We start from the raw sequence: 22,007 nt of genomic DNA, 5'->3' as shown, positions 1-22,007 counted from the left end.
AGATGCACCCTCATGGCCCTCCAGGAGGCCCTCACTGACCTGTCCCCAGGCTGACCACCACCCCCAGGTCATCAGAGGCCTTCTTCATGATGACGGCGGCCAGGATCTTGCGGCCCAGCAGGGAAGGCTGGAAGCTATTAGTGAGGGCGTTGAAGCAGCGGTGGCTCAGCATGGCTATCTGGTCGTGGAAGGTGCTGCCGGTGAGGGGGAGCTGTGGGCACAAGGCTGTGTCAGGGCCGCTGCGCTGGGGCCCGGCGGGCCGAGAGCTCTCGGCCAAGCCGCCTTTCCCTCTCGCTGTGCTTGTCCCAGCTCTGCGTACCACCGAGGCACAAATGAAAGCCCAGGACTATGTCACAGGACAGCAAGTTAAGAGCCAACTCTACCCAGAGAGGAGTTAGCAGGACCCCAAAAAAAAGATAGCACCAAAAGTAGACGTCTTAACTGTCTTTGGCTGTGCTTCTGGGGACCTGGAGAGGAGGAGCATAGTTCTTCTGAGACTGGCCCCTGTCACTGGGGTTACCTCTGTGAAACCCATGCGCTCTGCCTTCTCGTTCTCCCCAATCAAGACGCGGAGGGCCGCATCTGCTGCTTCCTGCTTGCCTTGCTTCTTGCTGTGTGCGCAGACGGCTGGGAACCAGCGACCCCCAACTTTTGCCTGGTAAACGAACCTTTGGGATGAGAAGCAGGGGATAAAGACAAGCACCCGACCCGACAGCTGTTTCTAAGGCAGAGTTTCCCAGACTCAGGGCACCGGTGCCTGACACCTCTGATAGATCAGATACCACCTGCTCTCTTACCTACTGAGTATTTCTCTCTAAAATGACTTTGCTCAAACATCAACACATTTCAGAAGGAAACTTTGAGCGCCATTAAGTCACCTGCGACAAATCAAGGGTGGCTCCAGAACTGGGTGACATCATTGTGCCCTTCAACGTGGACGAGGCGCCAGCCAGCAGAGGCTCTAAGCCTCCACTGTAAAGGAGGTTCTCAAGTACCAGGAGGGGTTTAGAGATAATGCCAAGTGCAGACTTTTCTTTGTACCCTAAGCAGAAAGGAGTGGGATGCTCTCTCCCGACTCGAATCACTGCTGTCTACTGCCCTACCTCCGAAGGTGCCAGATTCTTTTCCCTATTCACTTCCCGACAGGATGCAATGTGGAGTGGTCGAAAGGTCATGATCTGCTATACAGAAGGACCTCAGCTTTCCACCAGCCAAGGTCTCAGAATCCTAGTGTACAACCACATCCTGAACTGCTGCGGGGGGGGGGGGGGGGGGGGGAAGCCCACTTTGGATAATCCACCTGCATGTGAGGCTTCATTTTCGACATTCACTGGCTCAGGCTGTAAAAGGAATCAACCTTTATGTTCACACCAAGCTTCCCACGATGCCCTGCTCATCCTATGTGGCTGCGTGCCTGTGCACCTTCCTCTGCCAGCAGGTGTGTGGGGGCTGGTGGCTGCAGGAGGCTCCATGAAGGAGAGGGACGTGGCATGAGAAAGGCCAGAAAGCAGTGGGGGCCAAATTGGGCAGGACTTTTGCCTGAGACTCAAGGGAACCTCATGCCTGTTCCAGGTGTTTGAAACGAACATGAATTCTACACACAAAGATACACACACACACACACACACACACACATATACAGAGGCAGGCTCCCCACAGAGACCTCGTGGGCTCAGCTCCAGACCATGGCAATAAAGCCAGTATCACAATAAAGCAAGTCAAATAAATGTTTTGGCTTCTGGGTACCCATAAAAGTCATGTTTACACTACACTGAGTCTCTCAGGTGTGCAATAGCTTTAGTTCTAAAAAAACAATATATATTCCTTAATTCAAAAGAACTTTATTGCTAAGAAAAAAAAAGGCTAACCATCAATTGCACTTTTAGCACGTTGTAATCACTGATCAGATTACTCACTGTAATAATGGAAATTATTGGGAGAATCACCACAATGTGACACAGAGACACAGAGTGAGCAAATGCTGTTGGACTGCTCAATGCAGACTTGCCACAAACCTTCCATCCATAAAAGATCCCAGCGCCTGTGAAGCTGTGATAAGCAAAGTGCAGTAAAATGAGGTGTGCCTGTATGTGTACTGAACTATACACGGTACAGGTTGTGGTCATGGAGCTGGAACCCTTCAAACTGCACTGGGCTCTACAGCAGCCGCAGGGAACCCAAGGTTAACCTTTTCCTGGACTGAGGGGGACAGTGAGCTCAAGAAGCAAAGACACAGAAGGTGAGGAGAGGTGTGGTGGTGAGGGGCGCAGGGGCCATCATACGTGGGAATGGCTGTGGCATGCAGGGGTGAGGGAGGGAGGTGGTGCATGGAAGAGGGCACAAGGCATGGGGAGAGGGCTGGGTCCCTCACATCTGTGCAGATGCAGGCAGGAGGGTTTGACCATGGAAAGATAAGGTATCTGTCATATCATCGTTGCTATTTCTCAAGTGTGATGGGAGTCATTGTTTAGAGTAAGGAAGGGGGGTTTTGGTGGGAATCTGAAGAGAGCAAAGGGTCGACCATGGTTTTCTTACAGTGGGAAAGAGAATTTAGTAATGAAAATAGTGAAAACGCTGAAGGGGGCCAGTGGGGATGGGGAGCAAGAGACAGTCCCCATTAAAAAAAAAAAAAAAGTTCCCAGGAAGGCTTTCTGCGGCCAGTATAGACACCCAGCCTCCCGCCACAGGCTTTGGGGTTAACCAGCCCCTTCCCACGACCTCTGGCTTTCTCTTCGCCATCCCCAGGTCCTTCCTAGGTCAGGCCACACCAAGCGGATTCTTGACTTGAGGTCTTTTCAACATGCAACATAGGAGACCTTACTGAATCAAATCTGGCTCCTGTCCAAAGGGAACATAGTCCATAAACATTCTCTGAGTGAACAGAGGAGGGGAGGGTCTGGAGAACCATGCATCCAACATACAGAACCCAAGGCTGGTTTGCTTGCAGGATGTGAAGGGGGTAGAGATGATGATTCACACCTAGGTTTTTGGCCTGAGCAACTGGGTGGATAGTGAGGTCACCTATGGAGATGGGAAGGACCAGGGGAAAAGAGGGTAAAGGGACAAACCCAAGAGCCCCAAGAGCCCAAGAGCTCTATTTGGGGCATGTCAGACCAGACAGGTCCAGGGGAAGCACCAGAAAGCTGGAAGGGAGCCTGGGGCCACACTATACACCTCGTGCTTTCTGGCAGGGATGTGCCAAAGTCCTGATGTCCAGGTTGCCAAGAAGGATAGAGAGAAGGGAAGCCAGCGGGTGAGTGTGTGTGTTCTGCCAGTGGGCTAGTGACAGTGGCCACAGGGGCAGTGCCCGGCCCCTGCCCTGAGGTGCCTGGGCACTGCTGCAGGGTGTGGGGTGCAGGGCCGGGGGAACATCTGCCATGTTCAGGGGCAGTCCCCATGCCCTCCACCTGGCTCACAGGAAGTCCTTGGCAGGGTTTCACGGAAGGCAAAGAGGAGATGGACAGCACGCATGCATGCAGAGTGAGGATGATGACCTGGGAGGGCCACTGAGTGCCAAGGGCAGGCGGGGGGGGGGAGGGGCAGGCCTCGTGGAGCCTGCGCACCCACAGCAGGGGCACAAGGGCCTTCCCTGGTGCCTCGGGTCCATGTGTGAGATGCCCTTCTCATCATGGTGATGCTCTTACATGCAAGGTTAGTAAAAGCCACAAGGACATGAATGGAAGTTCACGTCAACAGAAACAGATAACGTACACACATGAAGAAATGAGTAACATCCCTTTACTATGAAGACAAATTTAAAATAAGACCACTTTGTGAGCTTCTCTCCTTCAACGACCTTTCAAAATCAAGCAGTTTGTTACCACACAGGTAAAAATTCAAACAGTGAAGAACATGTCAGGAGAATGTCCCTCATTTCCTGAAGCAAATGCTGTGGCTGCTTTCCACCCCTGCTGAGAGGACTCTGCTCACCGCCCTGTGCACACCCAGCCTGCTGCTTCTAAGCACCGCGGCCCAGACGGCGGCACACGCATGCATACACTCACACGTACGGCTCTGGCTCGGGGCCACGTGCTGCTCCATGCCAGGTGGGTGCCCGGTCCAGCAGGCCTGCAGATGGCAGAGGCCAGAGGTGCCCTTACAGACAGCACCCTCACCACCCTCGGCCGAAGCGCCAGGACGAGAGACATCACAGACACTGTGAGCTTGCAGACAGTTGCCTCCCTTGCAGGGTGAGGCTGAGCACCTCCCCTGTTAATACATCTCCAAGCTTTCCTGAGAGCATACAGTTTGCACACTTGGTTCTCCCACTGAATTGGAAAAGAACTCCTTCTGAAAGAAATGAGCCCCTAATGTTTCATCCTCAGGTGGTTCTTTCTAGACACACCAAGTCTCCTGACAGCCACACCTCCATCTTTTTCCTTCTGACTTTATATCCTGAGTGGAAAGGCTTTGCTGCTCCAAAACTCTAAAACTAAAAGCCCTGCTTTTACCTAGAGACTTTATGATTCTATGTATATATTTTTAAGATTTTATTATTAAGCAATTTCTACACCCAACATAGGGCTCGAACCCATAACACCAAGATCGAGAGTCACACGGTCCACCAACCGAGCTGGCCGGGCGCTCCCGTGCAGCTGGAGACACCACACCACACGACATCTTTTGTTGAGATGCCGCAGGCAGCTTCCCCAGCCCCCGCCCACAGCCCTGTCTGCATCCATGTCTGCTGTGAGGGGCTCCATGAGGCTGAGCTCTCCCTGCTTCCGCCCACCGGCCAATGCGCCACAGACCATGCAGCTCATCCCTCCATCAGAACTTTCTGGCTACTCTCCCACATGGACTTTCCATATGAATCTGGGAATCAGGTCTTCCAGGTCTAAAATAAAGAAATCAATTCTGCCACTGACTTTACTGGGATCATGTGAAAGGCAAAGACTAACCTGGGGACAGCTGTGCTCTCCTATCTGATCACAGAGCATCAGAGCCTGCATGTTTCTTGCTCAGAATGTGCCAAGGTCTTATATCTGCTTAGTTGCTATTGCAAATAGGCTTTCTTCTACTTTATCTTCAAATTGCTGACTACTGCTGCCTGTGGAGAAGTTCCGAAGTTTATAGTTATTTCACAATTCCCTGCTTTCCTGACTTCCCCTCTGGCTCTGATATTTCTTCCCGCTTCTCACATACAGTTCAGGTACTCGATCACAGCATTTGCAAATGACGGAAGCTTCCCATCCCCACGTCCTCTGTCTTAACAGATGGCATCAGATGGTGGTGCCAGCGCACTGAGAAGTAACAAGGACATGGGTATCCACGTGTCCCCTGGCTACTGGGAACAGCTCTGGTTCACCATGAAGTAAGTTGCTGGCTTTTGACTTCAGACGCACTTTTTTACCATTGTCCAACCCATACAGACTAATCTTTGCATGGCACTGAGACACCACCTCTCACATTTTACAACGGCAAAATAAAAATTTTGATTCAGAAATCCCGTCTCCAAAAGTCTGTGTTACGCCACTCCCCTTTTACTAAAGACCTACAGAAGTACTTGTTTCCACCACAACGAAAAGAAATCTGAAGATGGTTTTTGCTTTTATGGAAAAAGGCAAGAAGTGAAAATAGCGTTCAGCGCTGGTTGGACAGCAATTTCAAAGGAATGCTCTCTTTGTTGACTGCGGGGGAGACCTGTGGTTCCATAGTGATCATGGCCAAGGGGACGGGCCATTCTTTACTGCTGATGGAAGCATAAACTGGTATAATCTCATTAGAGGAAAATTCGGCAATGTTTACCAAAGTTTAGCTGCATCTGAAGATGTTATTCACAGCAGCACTGTCTGTAATAGCGAAGCGTGGAAAGGATCCACATATTGGTCACTGGGGCTAGTGGCAGCATATGCCTGTGCCCTGGGACACTTCAGGAGCAATTTCATACAAGGAACAGAAGATGCTATGGAAAACATCCTGAGATTATTCTGTTAGATACAAAAAAGCAAGGCAGGTATGAATGCACATATGTGCTTCCCTGTAACAAAAGGGGAAATGTGCCAGCTTGGCTGGCGTTTGTATGAAGATGCTCTGGAAGGATGCACAGACATGTGAAGTTATCACATTTTGTTGTGTTGGGATGCCTAGGAGGGGAGAGCAAACAAAACCCTTAAAAAAACTATACGTGCCCTATTGCCCAGAAATCCCTCTCCTGAAAATGTCTGCCTTGGACATGCCTGCACATGCAAGCAGACTCAGACATGGAGAGTGGTTCTAGGAGCAAGACATTGTCCAACCCACATGGTGCTGGATGCTGCTTAAATCCGTAATGAAAAGCCTTCGACACCAATAGCAATGTTCTCTTTCTTAAACTAGGTGGTGGATACGTGGGCGTCTGTTTTAGGAAAGACCTCTTGCTTGATAAAACAACTTTAAAGCTGTAAAAGTATCTATTCAACAAAACATGTGGCTGTAGGCGGTGCCTGGCCAGATCAGTCCACGGGACGTGTGACTCTTGATCTTGGACTCACAATGAGCCCACTTTGGGTGTAGAGCGTAGGTTTAAAAAAAAAAAAATTCAGGAAAAATACAGAAATATGTAGCTATAAAAGAAGTCTGATAGGTGTGTGTATCTGAGATACATGATGACCTTAAGTCTCAGTGGTAAGTAAGGGGGCCGGGTATTGGATGGAGAGAGGACTGATGCTTATTTTTGTTTAAAAAGCAAAACGAAAAGAAAATGTACCAATATATGCATGGAAACTTCTAGAAGTACTCAAGAAACTGTTACCAGGATGAGTCTAGGGAGGAACCAGCACTGAGATAGAAAGGGCACTTTCTCTGCAGACGATTTCAACCAGCCTCAACGATTTTCTATGCATATACATATTCCTTTAAAAACTAAAATTAGCTAGAAACATTAAAAAGGAGCATACTTGCTGCAAGAGTGACTACTCTCTGGACGGCCACTGCGGGTCCTCTGGGGCCCACCCTCCCGGCACCGTGGTCCCACTGCCCTTCCTCGCCCCCTCCCCGGGGTGCATGTGGCCGTGTTGGGGCCTGGACACTCACTTGGGCTCATGTGGAGGGCCGGACTGGTCGACCAACTTGAACTCAGCTGCAAAGCCGTGGGAGCGGGCGTACTCTAACAGGCCACCCACGGGGTTGGTGTTCAGGTATCTGACCAGCTCACCAATCCTCCTGACCTTGTTGGGCATCCCAGACTCCAGGTTATCAAACGACTCTGTGTTCGTGCCCCCGGGCTGAAGGAGAATTGGTCACACAGAGAGGAGCCATGAGCACTCTCGGACATGAAGAGGGACGCGCGGGCGGGCCTGAGCTGCGCGGTCGCTCCAGCGGCCCACCTGGGTTTCAGAAGTGGCCGAGCTGGTTGCCTCTCCATGCAGAGCCTTCATGGCTTCCTCTGCGGCCATCTGCTTGGCCACCTTCTTGCTGGGGGCACTCACGGTGGGGAAAGTGTGGGCTCCCATGGCGACACAGTACTGGAACCTGGCAAGACAGCAGAAGGGCCAGGGTTAAAGAGGTGCTGACAGGAAAGACCCACCTCACCCCCACTGGGCCATCCTCTACCACCTGGCACGGCTTCACACCCATCGCCCCTGGGCCTTGGCCACACAGCCCCTCTGCCTCGACAAGTCAGCACCCTCCACCCTCCTCTGCCCCCGGCCTCTCAGCCTGGCTGACCCCAATGTAACATGTGAGCATCAAGCTGGCTGTGCCTCCTCCGGGGAGCCCTCCTCGTGAACACGTCGGTGTGCGGAGCCGAGGCTGCCTTTCAGACTTGCCACCATAACTGCCAAGCTGAGAGTCTCCCTAGTGCTTGGTCCCTGCTTCGCCCTCTGAGTTCCTAATCCCAGACTGTCTGCTCCACAGCAGCAAGCATGCCTTGCGGCTCCCCACTTTCCATACTGCAAACAGGTGTGGCTGCTCAGTGGGTTAATCTGCCATCTCTCAGGAGGCAAGCAGAAGAATGTATCTCTCGTCTGAGAAAACCTCAGTGGAGATACATGACACAAGAGATGTACTTGGGGTCATGGGCAGGGCCTTCTCTGGACAGGAGGCGGAATTCACAGGAACTCCCCAGCTTGTGCACACACTCAAGCAAGGTAGTGACGGGGTTCTTCCCAGAAAAGAAGGATGTCGCTGAAGGGGTGCTGGGCTGGGCCTCTGCAGTCTGGAGAGAACGAGACACAGGAGAAAGAGCTGAGAAACCACAGGCCAGGCCATCCTGGTAGAGAATGGTGAGGGCTGAGTACCCGCAAGGGCTAGCTTTCCAAGGGAAGGGGGTTGAGGGGGTTTCTGGGCAGGAAAGGGTGAGCTACTGGAACGTTTTGGGTCTCATGTCTTATCTGTTAACAATGGAACTTGGATTGGGTCATCGTTAAGTTTGTTTCTAAGCCTGGAACCTGTAATTCCAGTTGGGCTGGGAGGTGGGCAAACAGGAATGCTGGGTGTGAGGGGGGAGTGCAGCTGAAATGGGGCCAAGGCGGGAGGGGGCCAGCTGCTTGTGTTCAGACCACCTGTGGCAGTCAGTTGACATATCACTACACTGGGGATGTGGGCAGTGCACAGCAGCCTCCCAGAGGGCAGGATGCCTACCTTCTCAGATCCCTTCTCCATGGAGCAGTCGTAGGGTTCTTCTGGTCTTCCACTGTCCTTGGCTCTCGCTTCCTCAAGCAGGATTGTCATGGCTTTGAGGGCTGCATCCTGCTTGGCTACCTTCTTGCTGCCAGCTTCAGCTGGGGGGAACTCTCGGCCACCAATGATGACTTGGAATTTAAATCTTGACAGAAAGTGAGTAGACGTGTGAGCACAGGCCCAGCCATCCCTGCCGCCCTCTCCACAGGGCCCTGCACCCTGGAGCCTCCCCTGATAAAGAGGGGCTCAGTCCCTGCCTTCCGGAAACAAAGCAGCCAGGGACTCTCTCCCCAGAGCTCTGGAGAGCAGACACAGTGCAGGGGAGACCTGCTACCTCTTAGCAATGAGTTAAGACAGAAACTGTACAGAAGATGATGAGCTAAAATCACCACTACGGTCTTGGTTCTAAAGCAGCTGTGGTCGACTAGCCAACTCTAGGGCAGCTCCTAGAGGGAGTGAGGGTTCCTGAGCCTCATGCCCCAGACGCCCCAGACATCAGGCACCTGCCCATCCTTGGCGCCTGCTCCCAGCCCCGGCACTCTCACTGTCTAGTTGAGTCCCGCTACAGCTCCGTGTCTGCAGCCTGAGCTGAATGGCATCTACCAAGAAGCCTCCAGTTTAGGCCTCTGGACTTAGCTTGGACTTCCTGTGCTCAAGGTTTCAAATTTGTTTGGCTCTCTGTTCAATCTGGGATCTCATTTAAAAAGTAGGTCACATTTCTCATTTCCTGGGTCTTCTGAAAGATCTGAATATGGCACCAATGTTTCTTACAGCTGGAGTCCAAAGAAAGGTTACCTACAATACCTACTACTCTCCCTCAGTTGTGGGGAAGGTGTGGAGGGAAAAAAAAGCACAAGTGCCACCCAACCTCTATCCAGAAGAGTCAGTCCTGGCCTGGTCTCCACACAGACACACCCTTCTTGGAACAGGTCTCCTGCAATGCCATCCCTGTCATGAAGACGGTTGACATAAGGAACGGGGGTCACAGCCGGGAAGCCATGCCCTTGGAAACCAGCCCGTGGCTAACGTAAAGGTTCATGGAACTGCACCCCACCCCCCCGACCTGCTCTCTGGTGGTGGTGTACAGCCTCTATCCTGTGCTCCCAGCCCTGCCCTAGGCCCTTTGGCAGCCCTATCTGTTTGCAGGCCTGCAGGGGTGTAGGCGTGAGCCGGCTGCTCAAAGGAGAAAAGCATGGTGCACTCGAATTGCCACCTTTAATAGGCCCGTCAACTTGTGATGCTACCCTTTCCTGGCAGATGCTGAGCAGTGGGTGGCTGGGCCCTGCCCTGACCCACCAGCTCCTGTGTCCTCTGGGTAACTCCAATTAGAGAAAGGTCCATGGAAGAGGGTGGGAGGGGGTCCAGGCTTCATTCCCTCCAGGCTGACACCTGGAGGCATGGAAGCTAGTCCAATAAGCTGCCTCCCAGCCCAAGGGTCAGCCTCCTTACTGCTCAGCCAGCATTCCAGCTGGTGCAAGGCCTACGTTTCCTGCTCCAGATCTGGAGGGAGGGCCACGGGGGGCAGTTTAGCCAAAAGGCAGAGAGGCAAAGCGAAGAGGTGGGGGCCACCCCGAGTTGAGAGGCTGCTCTGGCGTCAGGGGCAGGAGCACCTGACCCCGACCCCGGACGGCTCCTGGGCGGTCTCTTACCGAGGCTCATGGGGCGGTCCGCTCTGCTCTAGCAGGTTGAACTCACAGGTCTGACTAGCGAACTGAGCATACTCTAGCAGCCCGCTGATGGGGTTCTTCAGCTGGCACTCTGTCAGTTTCTTGTAGGGTGAGCACCGTGGCCAGCCGTGGCTGTAGAAGGAGGGCATCTCCATGATGGCTCGAAACTCACCTGGTGCCGCGTGGATACTATTCAAGTCATCTGGGATGTCGTCTGTGGCCCACTGGCCATTTTCAAAGTCAACATACCCTGTTTTTGAGGGGCCATTGTCATGGGCAGGCGGCTTCGGTTTTACTGGCTCTGGCACAGCCTCCTGCCTGTTCTCCAGCTTTATGACAGGTTCCTGCCCATTCTGCACTTCTACGGCCGCCACACCGTCCGAGGCGGCTGGCGCGGCTACGTGACGGGAGGCCACAGCATCTCCTTTGGTCTCAGGCACAGCAGCTGGGATGGTCTCGGGGCCGAGGTCTGCATTTCTCTTCATTTGTATCCGCTCTCGCTTCTTATCAGTCAGATACCATATGGGGGGCGTTGTCCCTTGCCTGTAGACATCGCCCTGCCTTTCCAGGTCAATCAGCACGGCATTTACGTCTCGGGCCCTGGTGAGGCCAATATTTTTAGCCAAGTTCAGGGCAGAGGAGCTGCACACGTTAAACAGGTAGTCGCAAACTTTCTCCTTGAGCTCAGCCATGTCAAAAGGCTCAGGAGGAGCTTCTGAGGCAGACTTGAAGCTTCTGTCTTCAGTCTCCAAGCTGGGCTCTGAGTCTGGAGCTTCCTGTCGACGAGCGTATACACTCGCTACTTGGCTGTGCCGGTTCCCAGCCTGCGTGGCGATTCTCCACAGAGGGGGTGTTCCTGCCTCCCGATGCAGCTGACCCTTCTTTGCCAGAGAATATAAAACTCGATTGATTTCCCTCTTCGGGACTCTGAACTTTGCAGCCAGATCATGGGCTGTGGCAGCCTTCCCTTCTCCGAGCCCCCGCAAGAGCTCTAAGACTCTCTCCTCCTCGCCCTGGCTGATGCCTAGTTCCTGGAAATGTGAGGAGAGCCAGTCGACACCTCTCCACGGTACAGTCCTGCTGCGTGGGGAAAGACACAGAGACTCCCTCTGGAGCACCCGACTTCTGGGAGGCACGCCCCTGGGGATACCTGAGGTCCCCAGTTCCCTGCTTCTGGAAGGTGGTCCTGGAAACCTCGGCCCAAGTCCAGGGACAAATGGTGGCAGTGACGGTGCCTGTCTTCCAGTTAGGGGTGCTGCAGGGAGGAGCCCCTTGAGAAACTCTATTTGCTGGACCTGGAAACTATTCGGATAAGATCTCGGGCCTGGCCATTGGAGTCCGGGCTTGCTGTGCTCATAGCCTTGAAATGGATGGGGTTGGTATCTGTTGAGGGGACACCCCTGCAGAACGAGAAGATGGAAAAGAAAGTGAATCTGGACCACAGTGGTGTGCCTGTTCCTTCTCTGTCTAAGGGCACCACATTGGACTCCCAGCGGGCACAGAGGTGAGGGCAGAGGTGGCCATGGGAACCAGCAACGGGGGGCCTGGGCCCCCCCAGCATTGCCTGGGACCACCACAGGGAAGAATGGGGGGCAGGAGGCAAAGCTGCCAGGAGCACACGGGGCGCTGCCACCGCTGCAGGGCCTTTTAAGCTACCCTCAAGCATTCTCTCCCCCTTCCCAGGATTTTAGGGGGTTAAGAATGAAGCTGTCCACTCTGCAAAGTAATTAACCTTTTAAGATAAAAACAAATAAGTACCATTTTGTTTTAAACACAAAGCAGAACAACCACCTCAAAATGCCAAGGGAGTCAAGGGATGAGGAAGCAGTCTCCATGGGGCCCCAGGTCTCCTGAATCCAGCATCTGGACGGCGGGGACGATGGAAAGATGCGCATGGGTGGGATGGCCGGATCCCCAGTCCTCCGAGGCCACCACAGGGCCTCCTTCCAGCTGGGGAAGGACAACCGGACCTTGCAGCTTCACGTGTCACCCCCCGCCCCAGGAGGCCCAGATTACAGTATCCTCAGGGAAAAAGCACACACTGTCCTCATGCTTCAGTGCAGCACCCAGGCTTAGAAGGGACATTGGGCACTGTCACCCAAACCACCCTGGCCTCCTGGGATATGTGCTGTGGCCGTCCCCTCTCCCACACTCCCTTTACTGCCTCTCAAGGACAGCTTTCACCTCATGTCACCCAGCCTCCCATTCTCTGGAGCACAGGCTGTGGCACTGTCACAGCTCTCCCAGGACACTGAGCACCTGTGACCTCTTCTGCTACCACATGGACCAGTTCTTGTCCTCTTTCCCAGGTGCTGTGTGTGTGTGTGAGGGGTAGTGGCAGGAGGCATTTAAGGGACCCAGGGGGCAGGGGTGACAGGGAGCAACAGTGTTTCCTCAGGCTTGTCCCCTCCCCTGTTGGAATTTCTGAAGGCTCTAGGGACCAGCAGGCAGCTGTGCCCTGCCTACTAGAACTTCAGCCACCACCCCCACCCGGTCAATTAGGCTCTCAGTTAGGTTGGTGGTGCCCTCACTGCAGGGTTCCTTCATGGCCCCTACCTCCCTCCTTCGGCCACACTAGTGGCCTGTCTGCCCTTCATTCTATCTCCCTGCTCCTCTAGCTGGGGCCACCTCCACTCCTCAGACCCTGGAGCTCTTTCCAGGAAAGGACCACACAGATGTCCAGGGGCAGTGGCAAGGCCATGGCACACAACTTGTCAAACAAAGCCCTGCGTGGGGGCTGCAGTCTGGGGAGTCCTGCTCTTTTCTGACAGTGACTTTCCTGTGTTTCTACAGCTTCCATCTGTGCTCTGGAGGGACTGCTGTGCTAGTGGCTACCGTGACTGGGGCTCAGCTGTTCCCAAGGCTTCCATATCCTTGTGGCCAGCTCCCTCCTACCCTAGGGCCCTGTCCCCTCTGCTTACTCTGGGGTCCCCACACACTGCGGGAGGATGCGGACAGTGTGGAAGCCCTGGTCCTCACTCGGAGGTCAGCTCAGTTTGGCAAGCGTACAAGGGCTCATAGTGGATGAAGAGTGTGCTTACAGACGCCTCTCCCATGGCCTTGCTACACGGCCCCCGGGTCTCCCATCCCTTATCTGTCTGTCCAAGTTCCTTTCTTCCCTTCTGTATCATTGGTCCCCAAGATTTTGTCTAAGGCTCCTTCCTCCTTCCCCGGGTTATCAGCCTTCCAGTGTTCAAATCTCCTCCCTCCAGCCACCACCTTGTAAAGCTAAAACTCAAATTTCTAAACGCCCAATCTGTCCACAGATACCCCTCATGACCTCAAACACACATAATCTGAACCAAACTAACCTTTCCCCTCAACCTAGCCCTTCTATTACAACTGCTGATGGCAGGATTCCCCTCGTGGTTGTTACGTGAAACCGGAGCCAGCTCTGCCCCTGGCCTTCCTCCCTTGCCATCCACGTCCACTATGTAGTTGCTAAGCATGATCTTGTTTGCCCCCACCCCGTAGTTTCTCATAAATGTGTCTTTTTCCAGCGCCAGCCCCTAATTACTTCTCATAAGGCTGCACAAAGCCTTCATCTCTGCACCCCTCTGCTCCAACCCAGCGTGCCCAACCATGTATCTGCTGCCCCGGGGCAGCTCTGACCCTTCCCTTAGAGATCTCCGTCACTGCTACTCCTTCTGGAGACTTTTCTGACTTGCAGCCCATGGGAGTTTCCTCTCCTTGAACCCCTCCCTCTCAACTCCTATTATACCACTTACTTTACCTTTTATCTGTACTTTACTACTGCTTTTTTTTTTTTTTAAATTTTTATTTATTTATGGTAGTCACAGAGAGAGAGAGGCAGAGACACAGGCAGAGGGAGAAGCAGGCTCCATGCACCGGGAGCCCGATGTGGGATTCGATCCCGGGTCTCCAGGATCGCGCCCTAGGCCAAAGGCAGGCGCTAAACCGCTGCGCCACCGAGGGATCCCTGCTTTTTTCTTTTAACAGCACATATAGATTGTGGTGTACCTGCAAGGTGATTACCAATATCAAGTGCTGCAGAAATTATACTCGAGCCTCCACTCCTGAAAGTCTCCATCAGGGATGAGTTGGGGATGGGGGTGGGGGCAGTCTACCTCACAGTGAGCTCCCAGGGGCGTGAGGACATGTCTCTGTTATCTCTGCACCTCTAGCATGATCTTGACCCAACATCTGAGGTACTAGACTGGGGAAACAAGATGCCCCAGAGGTGCAACTCTTCCATCTAACAGCATCATCACAGGGACTTTTGGGATTTTCCCACTAGCTGTTGGAGTGACTCTGGTAAAACAATTGTTTTGCAAAGTGGTTAAAGTCAGCTTCTTGCTAAATGTCAATTTAAACTGCTGCTATTTGGCTAAAACCTGCAAAATATTTGAATGTCCAACTATAGAAGAGGAGCCGAATCGTCTTATGACACATTTATGTTATGGAACAGTATTTTTTTTTTCTAAACAATGTGTTTCATATTCACCTGGAGAAAATTTAGGAATGATACAATGTTAAATTAAATAACAACAAAGAAGCAAGTTGAAAAAGAACAGGTAGGCTATAAGCTCATTTTGGAACCAAAAGGAAAAGCCCCATCTTATGTGCATGTGTGAGCACACCACAGTGAACACGAGACAGAAGGAAGAAGAGTGTATGTGTATTTGTTTACAACAGTTATTTTAAGGAATTTACAGGGTGAGTGCTTTCTACCCCTTAGGTCTCCTGAAAGCCAAGCCAAAGCATGGCTTGAGAACAGCCATGTGAAAAGCCACTGAATGGGAGAGTGAGCCCATGGGGATCCTTCCTGAATCCCTCAACATCTCCCAGTCACTTCACATTCACGGCCCTACCCATTTCACTTTTATCTAATCTCACACATTTAGGATCAAGAGCTGAGCCTCCACTTTTACCACACAGGCTCCACAGGGTCATATATGGGTATGTGTGAAGAAATGCTTTTCCTTCCGGTCAGGTGTCCCTAATCCTCTCAAGGAAGGGATATAGCATCTAAAAATGGAAGTATAATTTACATAATAAAGTTTATCTTTTTAGTGTATTACTCTGAGTTTTGACTGTATGGAGTCCAAGCATATACAGCCCTGTAACTGCCGCCACCATCAAAGTACAGGACGTTTCTGATGGGGGAACATAGGGCTAGCTGAGGACAAGGCATGAGCCTGAGACAGCATATTGACAAGTCTTTGAAACAGGCAAAGGGACATTCCTCTACGGACTCCACTGCCTCGATGTTCATACTTTGCTGAGGGCAAAAGGCAATCTTAGCCCGACCCCCAGAAGCCTGTAAGTCTACTTTAACATATAAAAATTCCTTTAGAAATTTCCTTTATCTCTACCTCCCAAGATACATGTTGGCAGTCATCCCCCAAGCACATGGCCCACCGATATCCATCTGAAGGGTCTCATGACTCAGAGTTTATCAGACGGTAATAACCTTTCCCCAACCACAGCTAGCCCCCTCAAGGTCCTGGAAACCTTGCTCCCAAAATTCCTCAGAGAGTACGCTATCGCCAAACCCCTCCAACTCCCAGGTATATAATCAGCCACCCCTCATAACCCTGGGGCAGCAGCTCTTCCTGCCCACGGGTCCCGTCCCAGGGCTTTAATAAAACCACCATTTTGCACCAAAGACGTCTCAAGAATTCTTTCCTGATCGTCCGCTTTGGGCCTCGCCTATATTCCAAAACTTCATCAGTTTCCATCTCCCCAGAAGGTTCTCATGCACTATGCCATCAGTCCTTCCCCCAGCTGCCTCCTGTTTCTATGCCTCTAGCTTTGTTCTTCCTACAGTGTCGTGTAAAAGGACCTGTAAGCTTATTGTCTTTGAGCCTGGCCTCTTCTGCGGCGCAGAGGGAATGTGAAGTTCTAGTTGTGGGACCAGCAGCTTCCTCTTCCTTTCTGGCCTAGCAGTATACCATCGTGCTACCCACTCTGCTAATCCAATCATCTGTTGAAGGGCAAGTAGGCTTTTCCAGGTTTTAGAATAATGAATACAGCTGCTCTGTACAAACTTTCTCCTATAGGTAAGAAGGGCTATTTTTCTTTTCCCAGAAGCCTAAAGGAAGTGGAAAGGGTGCAGAGAGGGGGTGGGTAAGAATGAAGCGTGTTGCCCAAGAGGCGCTAACACTGGGCCCTTGCAGAAAGGGAGAGGGCTGCCTAGGCCGGGGCTCTGCTCCTCTGACCCCTGCGCAACCTCCCCTAAAGCGTCCTTCCCCGTACTGCTCAGCTCCGAGGGATTAACAGGCAGGAGGCAAATTCCTAGAACATGGCGCATGCTCACACAAGCACGCGCACACACAAGCATATACACACACAAGCCCACGCACACAGGCACACACAGCACACTCAGGTCCGAGACGCGCAGGCCAGCAAGGTCTGCATTGAGGCGGCCTGGCTGGCTTACCTTTCTGGGGTCCATGGCTTCCTGGATGCATGTCCCGGGGCAGAGCTGGCGACCTCCCTCCCCGCCACCCCACCCAGGCGGCCCTCCCCAGGTGGGCTGGCCACCCGCCTGCTGAGCAGACGCCAAGTGCCCCACTGGGGGTCAGCAGCGTAGTAAACAGCCTGGGCAGGCGGCCTGGTGGGGAGGCGAAATGGCCCAGGTTCAATTTCACTTTCGTTTCTTCTGAAGGACTTCCCCTTTGGAAAGTTTAGCAGGGAGGAGGGGCTTGAACCGAGCCAGCAGGAGCCATCTGCTTTCACACCTATTCCAATCTAATCCTTTTCTTGCAGGACGTTGGGACAAGATAACCTTTCTATAGGAAAGCAGCTAAATGCATGCATTGCCCCACGCAGGAATACAAGGCACAGAGCAGAAGGAAACAAAGCCTTGCTGTGCCCCGGCTCTGCAGAAACAGCCTGAGGCTCTGGCCTCTGCCTGTGAGTCCAGCACTAGTGTGGTGATGACGGGGTGGGGGTAGCTCTCTCAGATGACTAGTTCCCACTCTGGACCATTTGTTCACATTCCCAGCATGTTATAAACGAACTTAAACCAACAACAGCATGGGCATATTTTAGGGTCTACATCATGAAACAGGCCCAGCACATGTTCCTTTCTCCTCAGGCAAGGGTTAAGTACTCTCCAGGCACTACCTCCTTCCTGGTCACAGCTCTGCCAGAGAGGCATGATTCCCGAATTACAGATGTAAAAACTGAGGCTTAAGACGTGCTGCTGATAAATCCAGGCCTTATTCTGCATCACCCTGGCCATGACTTACCAAAGTGATTTCATGATAGGCTTATATATTTCCTCTATTTTGTCCAAGCCATCAATTTTGGTGATAGATAGTCCCCATCCCTCCCCAGTGAGGAACTGATTCTCTGTGTTTGACTTCCACTTCGTCCCCACTGTCTGTGAGATTCACAAGGCAGCCCTTCCCAGCATCAGGTCCAGCTGGTCCACTCTGAGCATCCACCTTCCAAGTATTCATCATCCCAATTTCACATTTCCTGTGTGCTGTGCTTTCTCCATTCTGTGCCTTTGCACATTTATTCCTTGGCCTAGAATGTATGTCTTATACTCCTTCTGATGAAACAGTCTTTCAAGATCTGCTTGATGAAGCTATTACCTCCTAGGAAAGCCTCACCTACTCTGGGTTGAGGAATGGGTGCAGTCTGTAGTTCCTTGTTTTGTGCTTCCCCATGACTCAGCACTTACCCTACTAGAGCACTTCTGCCATCCTCTGAAAATGCCTCATTTAACAGAACTTGCCAAAGCACCTAGTGTGTGCCCTGTGAAGTGTTTGGCACTGAGGATATGCCTTCTCTGCTAAACAGCCTGGTGGTGAAGAATGGCCCTCAGCAAGGATCACAATGCTATGGTTATGTATCTGCCTTGAGCGACTTCTCCTCCAAGCAGGGAATGGGTGTTCTACATCCTCACACCCCCCCCCCCACACACACACAGTGACCTTTAGAGGGCTGGTTAGGTAACTAACAGACTACTGGGTAGAAAGAAAGGAATTTCCTAAGAAGAAACTGAAAAGACGGGCAAAACGACAAAGCGGTACAATCTCACTGTGTCAGGGAAATACAAGAAAGGTCACAGAGAGTGACTGCCTGTCCCCTAGAGAGGCACCTCCACCGTCGGATTGGACCAGGCCAGGCAGGGGCCAGGGTGCAGAGCAGCCCCTTATCACTATGGGAAACCAGTTTCCCACAGTGTAGGAAGGTATGAAGATTCACTCCCTACAGTTCAGCAGTTCCACTTCCAGACCTGGATACATGTACACAGAGTTCAGAGTTACCTTACTTGTAACAGCTCCCAGCCTGGAAACATCCCAAATGTCCATGAAAAGTTAAATGGCTGAATGGTGGCACATGCTGATGACAGAGTATTATATAGCAGCAAATGTGAAAGAACTGTAACCCCAAGCAGTAAAGTGGGTAATTATGAAAACGTGACAGTGAGCAAAAGAAATCATGTACACACTGGTTCTACCCACATGAAGTCCCAAATGGGGCAAACCTGTAGTAGGCACCGCACAAAAGCCAGGATGGGATTACCTCCAGGGAGGAAGGAATATCCTGGGTGCTGGTGATATTCTAGTTCTTGACATGGGTGGTGGCTATGAATACTGGCTGCTTTCCCATAGTTCATTGAGTTACACACTTGGGCTTTATGCACATTTATGCATGGATGTGCTATATTTCACAACTGGAAAAGGTTAAAAACAACAATAGAGTCTCCCTAGTGTGTTTCCAGCCTGTCTCCCTATGTTCTATTTTCCACATAAGTAAAATGTGGTAGGTCTTACCTCTGTTTTCCTGCTTTGGGCTAAGCAATCCCACAGCCTTTGATCCTTCCACAATAATGGTCTAGAAAAGCCTCCATCACAACTACTGTGCAGGGAAAGCTGCCCCACTGCCATCTCCATCTTTTTTAACCTGCCACAGGCTGCGGTGCGGAAGAAGGGAAGATGTGCTCCCCGAGAGGCTGAGCATGCACTGTCCTTCACCCCCAGCAGCTCCAGCACCTGCAGACAGTTTACCTCATGAGTATCCATCACCCCTCAGTGACTGCTTTGGCTCCCACACAGTTGTGAGGCAGTGATGTCAATCTTTGTGCTACCCTATTGTTCGGACTAGACAAGTTGGATGAAGCACTTTAAAAAAATTAACCAAAATACAAACAAGCCAAAAACCTGCCCTCAATCCTGTAACGGTAATTCATAGGCGCCTACCTTTCCCATGCTTCCTCTGGGAAAAAAGCACCATGAACACCCAGGTGCTTCCTCTGGGGCCCATGAGTGTCTGCTTGGGAAGTACCCCAAATGCAAGTCTTCCTCTGCACATACCACCTAGGGCTACTTTCTAGCAACCACCTAAATGAGTTACCATGGAAAATAAGGTATGCGTAAAAAGGCCCCTCCCTCAGCATCTGAAAGTCTGGCTTCCCCATCTGGCTGCTGGCTCCCTGTGTGCCTCTGTGGGTTGTACTTCCTCAGCGATGGGGAAGGAGGTGTTATTGGTTGGTCTGCTGGGCTGGCTTTAGTCTCCAATCTCTGCTGTCTTTGTTTTTGAACTATAAATGTTAGTCTGGCTTTGAAATGATTAATTTGGCTTATTATGTATAACCTGACTGTGTGCAGGGAGGCATATTTCCAACAGTCCTTTCACTCCGTCATTTCCTATAGCCAGACTTTATGCACATATAGGCTACATCTAACTGAACCATCTATGTCCCTTTTGTATGGCAGACATCTGAGAACTCCTTCAATATTTGCTCATATAGCCATGCTGCAACACAAATGTACTGCCTGTGAATGTATGCTACTTAGCATACATACATGTTAAAACATACATGTTTTAAACATGTTATTTAAAAAAGTAATAAATTACTAAGTTACTTTTAACTACTACCGCATCATTTATTTCCCAACAGGACATGCACATAAATAAACTCCTGTTCTTAAGTCCTAGGAAATCCATAGTAAGTAATTCACAGAGCTACGAATATTAGCTGATTTCCCATAGTTCACTGAGTTACACACTTGGGCTTTATGCACATTTATGCATGGATGTGCTAGTGTTTATTCAAAATAACCCACTTGCTTTGATAACCTGTAAGACTTTCTGCTTGTAGATCGGTGACTTGTCCAACAGCTGAGCAGTGCTCCGCAACTGTATTTATGCTGACATCTGATGTTAATGACTAGACTGGCTTTTGAAGTTGCAACAAGGTAAGAGATGTCTCAAGTACCCCAGAAGACACGGACGTCTCTAATAGCACTTCCACTACCAGGAACTGCCTGTACCCAATCAAAGTTGGGTAAATGAAAGAAAAGTGGTATTTATCAACTATCTACAGGCACCAGGCATTGTGATAGCAGGTGTTCTCATACAGGAAAGATACAACATTAGTAATAATGTCAAAACCGTATAAGAATAAAGGCTACCAGGCCTGTGCTAAATATTTCACATGGAAGTTTAAACCATTCATGTATATTTAGTCTTCTAAAACTCCACAAGATAACCTTCTTGTGACTTTATGCATCAGTTCCTAACACTCTCAATCTGTCTCTCCCATGCCAGACTGGCCTGGCACATGCCATGTGACTGACTTCCAGTCTGGCTCTGGCTGACACAGAGAGTTTCAGCTACTGGCCCCCATCTGGGCTCTTCTAAGTCAGGGTCCATGACAGAAGGGGGGGGGCTCCCATTCACTTTTGACTTCTCTTCTTCCTTAGCAGCCAGCCTATAAGTGGACGGGCTCAGTCCCAGCTCCCAGCAAAGGTGATATCCCCATCTCACTGCCTGTATGAGGCAGAGGAGACAGGTGCAGGCTTGTGCTTAGGCAGACCCACGATGCCCCTCAGTTCTGCATTGTTTCATGGGGAAGAAGCCTAGTTACCAACAGCCAATTGCTGAGCAGTCCTTTGCCGAATGGTCAATTCCCTGAATGACCAATTTACTAAATAAGCAATATGCTGACTTCACTTTTTTCTTTAAGCTCTCTAGTCTTAGCTGAGCAGTTTTTAATTCCATCTTCATAATAGTCTTAGAAGAAATGTACTCTGCCCGCCTCCTGTTGCTGTAGAGCTGAAGACTGAGGAGGAGACTGGGAACCAAAGGGGCCAAGCTTGAGAGGTTCTTGTAGACGCTCAGTGGACTGACTTTCTGGACACTGCACTAGAGCCCTTTGCAGGTGTCTACAGGGTCATTCCCAGAAGACATAAATAAGGCTTTGCCAGCCTGGCCTTCAGCATTGACAAACTCACAAGAGAAGGGATGTGGAGAGAGATTTGAAGAGGCTGACCTTGAGGACAGGAGTGCTACAGCCACAAGGCAAGCAATGCAGGCAGCCACCAGCCACCAGAAGGGGATTCTCATCTAGAGCCTCTGTAGGCGGCACGGCCCTGTGACACTGTGATTTCAGCACAGTGATTTAATTTGATTTCTGGCCTCCAGAACTGTGAGAACAGTTTTCTGTTGTTTTGAGCCATAAATTTGTGGTAACTTGTACTACAGCTCCAGGAAATTACTACACCATCCTTGATGGTTGAGGCAAGCCAGGGAGCTCCAAGTGCAAAATGAGCACAGACCTGGCTCTGCAGCCAGGGACTTGTATGCCTGGGGCTGTCAAAGGAAAAAACTGAAACAGACCAGCTGTCAGAGACGACTTGCATAGCCATGATCTCCAATTTGTAGTTCAACCAAACAGTATACTTTTCTCATTACTGTGCAGCACAATTAGCATCTTTTGTTTCATTTGAAAAAATACAATAAACCAATAGCCAA

The 22,007-nt window shown here is 51.1% G+C and overlaps 1 protein-coding gene and 1 long non-coding RNA gene across 4 annotated transcripts in view; one reads left to right on the top strand and one right to left on the bottom strand.

Moving 5' to 3' along the window:
• ADAR (adenosine deaminase RNA specific) overlaps positions 1–22,007 on the bottom strand; it is a 38,753-nt gene that overhangs the window by 6,286 nt on the left and 10,460 nt on the right. Inside the window, exons 1-8 of one of the 3 annotated variants that reach the window (XM_038543218.1) lie at positions 16,672–16,885; positions 10,251–11,668; positions 8,563–8,746; positions 7,989–8,137; positions 7,308–7,452; positions 7,015–7,205; positions 443–668; positions 40–211 (exon numbers count right to left, since the gene is read on the bottom strand). In XM_038543218.1, coding sequence (XP_038399146.1) covers positions 40–211; positions 443–668; positions 7,015–7,205; positions 7,308–7,452; positions 7,989–8,137; positions 8,563–8,746; positions 10,251–11,668; positions 16,672–16,686 — 2,500 coding nt within the window. In that variant the 5' untranslated portion in view covers positions 16,687–16,885. Of the gene's footprint in view, positions 1–39; positions 212–442; positions 669–7,014; positions 7,206–7,307; positions 7,453–7,988; positions 8,138–8,562; positions 8,747–10,250; positions 11,669–16,671; positions 16,886–22,007 lie in introns of those variants that run through there. The other 2 variants (XM_038543219.1, XM_038543220.1) reach the window with 2 other exon arrangements.
• On the top strand, positions 16,152–20,969 carry LOC119872572. The gene is made up of 3 exons (XR_005362385.1): positions 16,152–16,291; positions 17,001–17,147; positions 20,353–20,969. It is a non-coding gene; the product is annotated as an uncharacterized LOC119872572 (long non-coding RNA).

This window comes from Canis lupus, chromosome 7 (assembly GCF_011100685.1).
Source record: "Canis lupus familiaris isolate Mischka breed German Shepherd chromosome 7, alternate assembly UU_Cfam_GSD_1.0, whole genome shotgun sequence".
Taxonomy (NCBI): Eukaryota; Metazoa; Chordata; class Mammalia; order Carnivora; family Canidae; genus Canis; species Canis lupus.
The sequence above is the reverse complement of the archived record's forward strand: the minus strand, read 5'-3'. Positions and strand labels throughout refer to the sequence as shown.